Source organism: Anneissia japonica, unplaced genomic scaffold (genome assembly GCF_011630105.1).
Source record: "Anneissia japonica isolate Jap-2015-1 unplaced genomic scaffold, ASM1163010v1 scaffold287892_len502923_cov169, whole genome shotgun sequence".
Lineage (NCBI taxonomy): Eukaryota > Metazoa > Echinodermata > Crinoidea > Comatulida > Comatulidae > Anneissia > Anneissia japonica.
In genome coordinates this window covers 180,445-192,857 of record NW_022743765.1, presented here as the reverse complement: position 1 = coordinate 192,857, position 12,413 = coordinate 180,445, and the positions used below count along the sequence as shown (strand labels likewise).

At 32.8% G+C, this 12,413-nt stretch overlaps 1 protein-coding gene across 1 annotated transcript; it reads left to right on the top strand.

Moving 5' to 3' along the window:
* The first annotated feature begins 849 nt into the window (after window positions 1–849).
* On the top strand, window positions 850–8,540 carry LOC117119535 (ependymin-related protein 2-like). Its single transcript, XM_033264360.1, has 6 exons — window positions 850–1,040; window positions 1,698–1,861; window positions 2,038–2,125; window positions 5,479–5,655; window positions 7,059–7,168; window positions 7,323–8,540. Exons 1-6 carry the CDS (start codon window positions 911–913, stop codon window positions 7,380–7,382), a joined length of 729 nt encoding a protein of 242 aa, XP_033120251.1. The 5' UTR covers window positions 850–910; the 3' UTR covers window positions 7,383–8,540.
* Window positions 8,541–12,413: the final 3,873 nt, after the last annotated feature.

Below are 12,413 nucleotides of genomic sequence, written 5' to 3'. Positions count from 1 at the left end.
TGATTTTTAGTTATTGTTTGATTCCGAAGTCGCTGTATCACATTTTAAGAATTCTAATAATAGATTTAATTAATTGCATTTAACATAAATTTTTGTAACAATAAAATTAATATGAAAATAGTGTGATTTTTTTTAGAGAATATATATTTTAATACTTTTATGATATTGGGATACATCAAGTTTCTAATTTTAATACAATTGAAAATTTACATTTCTTAAAGTAATGTTCGTGATTTGCAAATGAGTTTTAAATAAACTTTATTGAAAAAATAAATTGATATAAATAAATATGGTTCTTCGTTCTTAAACTGTGTACACGCTGTCAACGTTGATTTGTTTATGAAGAAGTGCGCGATCATAAGTTGTTTTCATTGTCTTTTCTTTCTCGATCTTCTCTTTTGTGGTTATTTTACCTGTACAGTAGGCCTATGATACACCAAATTTAATTCAATCCATATTCAAATATAAAAACATGGATAAAAAAATATGTAAACATTTTGTTTTTGTCATTTTATCCAATGGAGTCACAGTGTCCATAAAATATTTAGCAACCTATTGGGTCAGAATTATAAACTGAATTCATTAAAAATTGACGTATTCAACAATGGTACTTCTGGCATGTTTTATGATACCTAACCTAATCTTGCTCCGTTTTCCTTTAACATACAAATTAGGCAAATAGTTGCGTGCTAATTATACAGGCGTGAAACCTGAAATTTGAGCCCATTTTGGAAAGAATCTCATGTGCTTTTATTATTCCATTTTACGGATATTTAATTGCGTTAAAAAGAATCAGGGTGAGGGCGCACTGAAAAGTGAACTTGTGAATTACTAAAAGTCACGAGCTTCAAAACAGGCCTTCAGTCAACAATTGTGTTTACAACAATTCGTTTCACAATCGGCGAACAGAATGAACCGATCAATGCATGCAACAATACTAAGCCTATTTATTATATTGTGTAGTGAAGGTGCCGTGATCCGGGCCCAGCAACCACCACAAAAATGCTGCCTGAAGCCAGATATGTGTAGCTTTTTCACAGGTAATTAAGAAACAGGCACTGAGTTTGATGTTGAAAAACATAATCATTACTCTGGATTATTATTTATTATATAGATAAATAATACTACAGGTGAAATAACAGGCTGTCTTCAGGATTTCCAGCTTATAGATTAGTCCACCAATGACTCGAATAATTCCTTTACATTGTAATATAATTTTTGCCTATTTTTGTCAATTTTAAATTAAATCCCCAACTTTTTTTTATATATCATGTGATCAATGATATAGGGATGTGGATAGGGCAGGCGTGGCGCACGGTTTACACGACGGAGTGTCCGAGATCTCCCACGGGGGTGGGAGGGGAGGCGATGTCTATACGACGAGAGAAAATGGGCGTGGTCGGGCTTATCGGACCCATTCCCCTCCCCCAGCCCCCACTGGTGTTACCCTTAAGATAGGAGCTATAGGTTAGAGAGTTTATAATACGGAGTAGATACACATCTAGGTTATATAGCTCCAAAATGGTTCCATAATCAAGCATCCCATCTATCCGATGCTTGCCGGGATTTGGCACATATAGTAACCTTTTATTTTATTTATGTTGTCCTTATAAACATCAATAAAAGGTGGTCTCTTTTTGGAAAAATAGCAAAGGCCTACGACTAAACAATATTTATTTTCTAATCATTTTATTTAGCATCGCTCATTGGTTACGTACAGGAGAGTGATCGTGCATACGGATCGTATCCACAAACTGTAGGCATCGTCGCCGACTTCCCGAATTCACGTTTTGCTCTGAATATTACTACGACGTTGAATGGAAACACGTCGAACGCTATTATTATTGAGAAATATAAGGAGGTATGCATAGGCCTATAGCCTGGGTCTATAATGGGAATTGTATATTGGGGATAATTAAGGCTCCATCTTTATAATTATAATATAATTATTGTTACAGATATTATTATTATTATTATTGTTATGTTTACATATGGTCCAAAGATAAATAAATAAATAATTATTGTTATCATCTACAGAATTTACAATGGGTTATAGATCCATTGGCAAAAACGTGTCATGTGATGGCTATTCCAGAGGACCGAATGATCGAAAGGTGTATACCAGGTAAAAACAAATTGAAAAAGACCCAATTTCACCCATTCTGCTAGCAAGTGGCCTTGATAATTAGATATTGATTTAGTTTAGGAGAGCATCCACAGAAAAATGTTGGTAGGGGTCATGCGAAGTGCGAATTACCGATCACGTGGTTGAGCTATGGGGGTTTTACAGTAAGACAAAATAAATACGAGTAAACACATTACTACATTTATGGGGCGGGTATCATGTAGTGCTCTAAATTTCTTTTCTCTCTCTGCTCTTCCTCAATCTTTCTTTTCTCTTCTCTGTTTTGAGTGTGTGTATGTGTGTGGTGGGGGGAGGAGTTGGTGCGTGTCAATCCGTCCCTGTAATTCTCTAGAAAATATTATAGGTATGGTTTGAAATGATGATGATGATGATGATAATAATAATAATAATAATAATAATAATAATAATAATAAATAGAATTACTTTGTCTGTTTGTACAACAGAACATAGAGCTTTTACTCATTGCTATAATGAGAAATGAAGTTTAAATAGCAACAAAAAATAAAGTCGTTAATAAAAAAAATCCAAAATACTTACCGGTATAGTACTAAAAAAAATTGCGAAGTAAAAAAAAACAGTGAAAACTAAGTTCACAAAAATGGCGACGTAACATAAGAAACGATATTCATTTTAAAGGAATACCGTTACCTAACCCGGAAAACGTAGGTTTTCAAGAAGTTCGTATTGCTCAACTCGCTGACGATACTGTATTGTTTGTTGGTTGTGACAAAATCATAATTAAGGGTGTGAATATTGTTAAACAATTTTGTAAAGTGTCCGGTATGAGTTTGAATGAGACAAAAACAAAGGCAATGTGGATAGGCAAAAACAAAAATAGAACAGATAAACCAGATAACCTTAATTGGTTAAGTAACCCTATTAAAATATTAGGGATATAGGTTATAATAGCAAAGAATGTGACAAGTTAAATTGGGGATCTAAATTGATGAATTTTGAGACCTAACGTATTTTGGCAAGGTAACTGTACTAAAAAGTTTAGCGTTGTCTAAATTAATCTATAATGCATCCATATTAGGAGTACCGGACTACGTTATTTCTCAAGTAAATAAGTTGTCGTATGAATTTGCATGGAGTGGAAAAAAGGAAAAAATAAAAAGAAAGACATTCATTGGTAATCAAATGAAAGGAGGAATAAGCATGCCAGATTTCTCACTGAACGTAAAAGCTCTTAAAATTGCGTGGGTAAGAAAACTTCTTTCTAGAAAACATAGCAGATGGAAATTGATACCATTATATTATATCAACAGGGTTAGTAGCGGAAATTCAATTTTTGGTATGTCGAATTTAAACTCGGAAAATCGTAAGATATTCCAATGTATACCACCCTTCTACATTAAGGTCATAGAAGCCTGTGTTGATTTTAATCAAAATAATATAGATACAATTAACACATATGAAGAAATCGTTGAACAAAACTTATGGGGTAATACAAATATTACATTTAAGAATACATCAATATATTTTACTAACTGGACCTTATCTGGATTAAATAAAATAAAAGATGTGATAATTTTAAATCATTTTGTGAACCCACTTGAAATCAAAGAAAAGTTAAAAACAAATAGAAACTGGATTTGTGAATACCATACGCTCATAGAGGCAATCCCAAAAGTTTGGATGGATATAATTAAGCAACAGGATAGTTTTAATGTAAACTTGAATGCAAATGAATACACTGCAATCGATCAAATTATGAAAATAAAAACACAAACTTATTTATTTACATTTTGTAAATATAACATTTATTGAACTCTTTAACAAAATAGACAACAATAGCAGTTCTTTTAAAGAACTCATTTTGGGATGTGATTGTAAAAATGAAAAACAAGTTATATTAAATTGCAGCTTACTCAATATATAAAATAAAGATATTTACTGAGAGTTAAAAAAGCCAATTTGTACTAATCCATGGGTAACATTTAAGTAAAGTAAAAAATAGTAAAGGGGTTAAATACAATAGGTGATTTGGAATTATTTATAATTTTGGAGCATTGTTACTACAATGTTGAGATTCAGTTTATATGAGAATAGTTTATTATTAGATCATGATTAGGTGATGATAGTGCATTAATGTTATATTAGTTCTTATGATGGAATATTGATACTACGATCATCCGTACATTACTTTGTCAATTTATGCTACAAGATAGACCATTGTGGATGAATAATATATTGGGTAATTACTAATAATATATATGAAAGGAATATTATGAGATCAAAAATTTAAAAAATCACTAGTCAGCATTTATGGACTGACAAATTTTATCGTTGCGCTGGTATGTGCGCAATGCATGTGAAAAAGTGTAACCTATTTTTGTTTAAGTTCATTTTTGTGACACTATGGTATATTGTCACAAATGAGGAAAAATAAAATTGAAAAAAAAAATGAAATAAAAGTGAGCGAAACCCCCACAAAAGACAATAAAAAAAGATTCGAACTGCGGATCGTCACAAAAAAATGATCATTCATTTGACCATGAAAAACCATTCTGCAAAGTTTCATTTTAATCCATTTATGACTGGAATGTCAGCAATTTAAATGACCCTTAAATTTACACCCTAATGTGGATCGTCCCCAACACATAACAATGTCTTCCTTATAACTTTCCTGAAAGTTTCATTCGGATCAGTTGACCTGTTTTTGAAATATGTAGTATGGGACGTTTTTCTTTGAATGATCTTCATATTCACTCCCTACTTCGGTCGTCTACTAGACTTTGACAAACTATTACAGGAAGTTTCATTTAGACTCGTTGACAACTGTTTAGAGATATTTAGGTCTGTGACGTCAGTAATTTAAATGATCCTCAAATTTACACTCTCAACTTGATCGCTTGATCCCTTTGAACGGCCCTCATATCTACACCCTATTACTCATTTCTTTACTTTCTGTATTTTGTCTTGAATTCCAAATAAAAGCAAACATACAAACATAATCGTTATCGTCATCCTCATCATCATCTTCATCATTATAATCTTGTCATCAACCTCATCGTCTACATCCTCTACTAATAATCAATATCAACATAGACACTTTGTCTTTCGACAGGAAACAAACATGTAGATTACCGTATATTAAGGAACGAATTTTCGATTTAACATCAAGATAACATCATTTATATTCAATTATTATAGCCCAAGTTTTATTAAAGATTTCAATATTAAAGCATCATGTTATAATTTTATAGTCAAATGTGTACTTAAAAATTACCGACATATCAGTAATTTTGAAATTCACATTATTAATTTTATAGCATAATGCAAATAAGGATAATTACTGGTTTTATCTCATTATGGTTTGTACTAATCAGATGAAGCGCAGTTCAGTGGGCAGGTAACATTTGCAGGCGATAGGCTTTGTAACGTGTGGACGTTTCCTCTGAAAACCAAGTCGTTAGATGGCATGTTTACAAGTACGGTAACGGCGGATGAATGTATTCCAGTTACTTCAAGTTATACCGGTACAGACTCACAAGGAGGGTCAAAAAGTTAGTAGGCTTACTTTTTTAAGGATCATATTTTATGTTCCATACATATTGTATTTGGGCTCCATGTACTTCTTTAATTCAAATATATATGTATATATATATATATATATATATATATATATATCCTAAAAAGGTATCGATTTTCATTCGAAGGGGGTAGGGAAGGAGGATAAATGAAGAATAGCTTACGCATAAATTTGAGTGTATTTTGATATGACGAAAAACCACCCCTTTGGAGTCAGTTGCATAGACATTTTGTGTAGGCCTAGGCCTGTAATTGTATTCATATGATCACTGTGAATAATATACTGTAATCAGTACATAATTTACTTCAAGCTGTATACGCAGTATAGACGAATATTATAATTAATAATTTAGTAAGATTGTGAATATTGTTTCTTAGTAAGATCATCAATTCAAGAAATACCAGCACAATGGAAAACAATACCTGAACTATGTGTCTTTCCAAGAAATAGACTTGTTCCTATCCAGGGTTGTTTGTAGTCTGAGTGACTGGTCACGTCGTAAAATACAAAAATACCATCACATAACTTAAAACGATAAACAACAGTTAATCTTAACTCAATATAACGGAAACACCTACCAGTATTTAATTATCAACGTGTACTACCGTGTGCTTACTTAGGAATTAAAAGTTACTTAAAGAAAGGACTGTCTCTTATACACATCTAGATGTGTATAAGAGACAGCATATATATATATGTATATAATTTTCATCTTATAGAATTATAGCTTCTTTTTTTCAAATTTTATGAACTTCATTTTCAGTCAACACTCACACAATTATACTTTTTCGTTTGTTAAATGGATCCCACAAAGAAAAAAGTGGCCCTTCAATATAGGCCTACTATAGTGTATCACAGTGCGTCGTCACAACACCAGGTGGCGACCTCTGGGCGTTGGTTACCAGGTTGGTTACCGTTCATATACGCCTAAATGATTTCATAATGTTAATGGTATAGAATAGACTTTCTGGCATTTTAAAATCAAACTGTACTAAAAACACAAAGGCTCGCATTATGTTAGTTATCGAACACACATTTAATCATCAATTAAAATTTAAAAAGAAAAATTAAGATACAACTTCGTAATAATTACGTTAGAAATGGGATCTATGGTTTGTCGGTGGAGAAAATGGCGTCGGTTGAATTCATTTTATGTCACCGACACCAACAGAGTAGTATCATGTGGTATCGTGACGTAACACTGTAGTACTTTATAGAGTTGGAGTAATTGTTTTTAAATGTAAAAATAATTTCCTAAAATGAGGCCATAGATTTTTAAAGCTTTGAGGCTTATCTAATTAATGAAATTAGTAATGAATACTCTTGCCTTTTTTACACTGTGTTAAAAATACATCCTATTTTGTATTACCATTGCAGCTTATGTTGTTGAAGGTACTGGTTACTACGATTTTAAGTCGCTGAATGATGTATCAAAGTATTTTGTCTTACCACCTTACTGTCAGAAGATTGAAGACCCGCTTTTTACTGTAAGTCACCATTATTATCATCAGCAACATTATCATAATATTACCATCATCATAATCATCATGAACTTTACAATCATCATTATTATTATTATTATTATTATTATTATTATTATTATTATTATTATTATTATTATTATTATTTATATTTCAACAGATGAAAAGAAAAGTGTCAAATGAAGTAAAGAGGATAAAGCAAATCAGACGTTTCCTGTAGCCATTGAAAAAACTACGCCTATATGGTCACATCAGACTGTGTTTCTTCAAACCAGCATATCAATTAAATTTATGAAGACTAAAAATAATGTTTATTGGAGCAAAAAATTAGCTTGTTTTTAGCGCATAAATACAGACCCGGTATATGCCTAAATGCTTTTAGCAGTACACTTTTAGTCAAAGTTTGATTTACAATTCGCTGTATCATCATAACATTTTAAGAATTCTAATAATAGATTTAATTAATTTCATTTTAACTAACAATAATTCTATTAATAATGAAATTAATCTGACAATTATACAATTGAAAATGCATATATATTTCTTTAAAGTAATTTTCTTAATTAATGTAAAAGTTAATTTTAAATTAATATTTTTTTTATAAAAAAATAAGTCAATGTGAGTACATATAGGTCTTCCTTCTCAACTGTGCACGCTGTCAACGCTGATAAATGAAGAAGCACTCCATCACAAGTGGTCTTCATTGTTTTTTTTCCTCCTCGATTTTCTTTTCTGTTACTTTATCGTAGGCCTATTCTACACCGAATTTTATTGAAATTAATGATAAAATAAATTGATGTGGATAGATCCATATGCAAATGTAATGCTTTCGGTGTGTAGATATATGAATTACCAGGGAACAGTGAAATTACTCATGGCATGATACGACGTCAATCATAATAGAGAGCATGCGCAAAGCAATTTTAACTAGTTTTAAATTGTTTATCAGTTGATCATGATAAGAACGGCGGTGTCGCGGGTTATAACTTTAATGTTCGGTTCGAGATGTTTCCATGTAATTTCACTGTTCCCTGAGATTACTCTAAGTTTGATGATAGTGTCGTTGCTCCTGGTTCTCTTCGGTTTTCATAAATTCTTTAGACGGTTTAGTGTTTCGATGCTAATGAATCATAGTGCATGTCAACTTATTAATTCAAATTTAAATTCAAATTCAGATTCAAATTTATTTATTCATCATAAAACTGTTAAACTACTTGAACAAAGTACTTATAAAATGATAGAAAGTAAAACCAAGAAGCTATTTGAGTTTATTTGGCGTTTCCTTTTCATTCATTTCCAATTCACTAGTATTTTACTTGAATTTTTATGTGTTTCGAGAATGAATAAAATTTACTTGGTCTGAGTATGAGCAATTGAATTATGTTAATAACATTTTAAATCGTTTTTCAGAGTTGATCATAATCTATTCTTGGAGCTTATTACTATCATAGATAAGGATGTGGGTGTGAGCCACCGTAGAGCGTTTATTAGCCACCACAACAATGTCGGCCAAAAATAGGCTACCAACCTATATATTAGTAATTATTCTTCCAAAATCATTTGATTTCAGAATTTTGGAGAATTTATTCATAAACGCAGCCTTGGTTCACGTCTTTATGTAGGCCTATTTGAAAAAGGTCAGCTAATTGAACCAAATTGAAAGCAAATCTTAATCTTCTTAACAGAAACATAGTCTATTAATAATTCTCCATTGATAGACTACCACATTCAAAAAGTTTCTGCACTTAAAGATTGATGCCGATTGAGAATAACGTGTACCTAATGTCGATTAATAATTATAGCGTAGGCCTGTGACCTAATTATATTGATAATAACATGTCCATTGAGCATCAGCATGACGAAACTCAATTGAAGTCAATCAATGGAAATAACTTGAATAGCGCCAAATTTCATCACATGAAGTACCGTAATGTTTAGTGGCGCTGAATGACGATGGTATATGTACAGGGTGCACACAATTGTTGATCTCGTTATATTACATAAGTTAAAAATGCATTTTTCTTTAACAACGACAAAAATAATGATGTTAATAAATGATATTACTGTATTGTTATTATTATTATTATTATTATTATTATTATTATTATTATTATTATTATTAATAATAAAAATAATAATTAAATAATAATAATAATAATAATAATTGTAGTATCAGCATTGTTGATTGCTGTTATTCTGATGGAAATGCTTTGCAGAAATGTATGATTTCAGTTTCTTTTTGAAAATGGTAACATTTTATTGCAGTTTTTACGTGAAAAGGAATTGTGTTCCATTAAACAGGAGCTAGCTGCACATGGAAGTGATCGTCTATAATACGTATTGAGTTTTCACTTGTGAACATAAAGAAGTAGGCCTAGTTATTGAGAAGACCTCAGGTTACGAGAAGTCGTTTGAAGCAGATTCAGATTAGAGATGTGTTGAGGTGGAGGGACATGCAGAGCTTTATATGTGATTAATATAGGATTTTCATTGCAATGTGTAACAGGTAACCAGCGCAGTTCTCCGAGAATCGGAGTGATGTCTAGTAAAATCTCAGTTCGGATGATGAGTCTTGCTGCGGTGTTCTGTGTAATTTTAAGATGGTGTAGACTTTTTATCTGGAAGACCGACCGGAAGAGTATTGCAGTCTGGCACAAAAAACAGCCTCGGTTGGAATGTATTTTCTAACATGTCTTATTAGTGGCGGATCCAGCGGGGGACCATGAGGGCCCGTGCCCCCCACCTCCTGTCAGTCAAACCGAAAAATAAAAAAGAGGTAGAAAAATTTTACTTAAAGAGAGGAAAGAGGAAAAAAGGAGTGCACCCATGAGTTCAGTGGTGATCCAACAGTAGGTGAAAGGAGAGCTCGATTATTTACCACTTATTTACACCAGCCCTGGACTTCATTTTGTTCCCCCAAACCCGTCAGAAATTCTCTGGATCCGCCCCTGATTATTTTTCGTAGATGGTAGTGAATTGAACAGCATGTGGTGGCGATATGTTGCTTAAATTCAAATGTGTTGTCAAATGTCACACCGATGTTCCTACTGGATTTTACAGCATTGATGTTAAAGTTGCAAGATCCAATGTTGATGTATAGGCAAGGTGGACAAATCAAACTTAAAGTAAATGAAGAGGTCTTCAGTGTTTAATTCGTTAAGTTGGAGATTATTTGCTGACAACCAGTCCTTTATCATTGTGATACATCTTTCCATTGATGAAATTATCGAAAGTGCATTTGACTTACTGAAGTTAAATACAGCTGTGTGTCGTCCACATTATTGATGAAAGTTAGTGTTATTATATTGTATTAATTCTCCAGAGGTGACATGTAAATGGTGATCCTTGCAGTACACCATAACTCATGAGCTTCGATTCAAACTTGGTTCCATTGATAGTGATATTTGATGTCTGTTTGAGAGGTGACTTGAACCGTGGACCTTTTAATAGGTCCATGCTTGAACCATGCAAGAGCGTTCCCGTTAATTCCAAGAATCATCAACCTCAGAAGGTGTACATCATGATCAACTATGTCGAAAGCTGCTGAAAAATCTAACATGATCAATAAGACACATTCACCGAAATCCAGAGACAGGATATCGTTGTGTACTTTCAAAAGTGCTGTTTCCGTGCTGCGAAAATTTCTACATCCAGACTGTAAAGGCTCAAGCAAGGCGTTGGTGGTATGTATTCACTCATTCTTCTTGCAACAGCTTTTTTAATGAAATTGAGACGTACGAAAGGTTTGAGATAGGCATGCAGTTTCTCAGACATTCTTGATTAAGTGAAGGTTTCTTCAATATGGGTGTGACAACAGCAATCTTTAATGGTTGACAGACCATACTTGACTCTAAGGAAAGAATAGTCATTTTGGTGATGAAATAAGTTGGTTAAGCAAAGTTTGACAACGGTAGCGGAACAGGGATCAAGCATACATTTCTTGCTGGTTGATAATTCCTCCAGTGGTTGAATCATTATAATGATTTTCTGCATTTCATCAAAATCAATTAGTTAAAAATTACCTTATGTTTCAACAGGTGTTGATACCAAAATCAAAGGGGACATAGGTTTGTTTCAATCATCTAATTGTGTACGAGTGTCAGATATTTTTTTTTTCGTGAAATTAACTACTGAACTGCATGGTCACATAGATCATGGGGACGTCTTATTTTGAAGGAAGGTTGACTGTACCAGGACGACTCAGTTGAAACGATTTTGAAGAGTGATTTTTGGTCATTTGAATTCTTCTTAATCAAACCATAAAAGTACTTTATGTTATGTTTCGCATCTGACAAAGCAATGTGTCTGTTAACATCAACATTTTTTTACGCCATTTTTTTTTCTGCACATCGCCTATGTTTCTTTGCTGTTTCGGTGAAAAGTGTAATGATCAGTGTTTAGTGGAGCATTATCAATTAGAGCAGTCAGTGTTGTGTTGTATACCGCGACTGATGATTTAAGAGTGTCAGATGAGACAGCTGATTCAATGAGAGAGTCAATATCTTCTATTAAGTTATGTAAAGGTATTTAAAAATATGCGACGAAGTGAACTGGTTTTTCGCGCGAGGATGGTTTCATAAGACCAAGTTCTGTAATATCAGGGTAGTGATCAGTGTAGTTGAAATGTAGTCAAATTACACACAGACATTGAAGAAATCAGCCCATCATAGCAAAGTATCAGGATCGAGTATATGTCGGGACTCATCGCATGCATATGAATTTGTAAGAGCCAAAAACAGCACCTAACAGAACAGATTAATTCTTGCTTTCTAGCGCGTATCATTCAATGTTTCCTGTGCGAGTTCAACGCGTGATGTAGGCCACGTAGTGAACCGGCGAACGCTTGCATTCATTTCACTGTAACATGTGAATTTTGAGGGAAGCAAAATTTTAACTGCAAACCTAATTATATTTACTTGATGAGAATTTACTAATCATAAGCTTTCCATTCATACTGTATATTTCATGAAGTAAAAAGAGCAATAGAAAGGGTCTAAGTTATCAAACAAACACCAGACACTCCAGTCTTTCAATGATTCCTGTGCGAGTTCAGCGCGTGATGTAGGCTACGTAGTGAACCGGCGAACGCTTGCATTCATTTCACTGTAACATGTGAATTTTGAGGGAAGCAAAATTGTAACTGCAAACCTAATTATATTTACATTATGAGAATCTACTAATCATAAGCTTTCCATTCATATATTTCATGAAGTAAACAGAGCATAGAAAGGGTCTAAATTATCAAACAAAC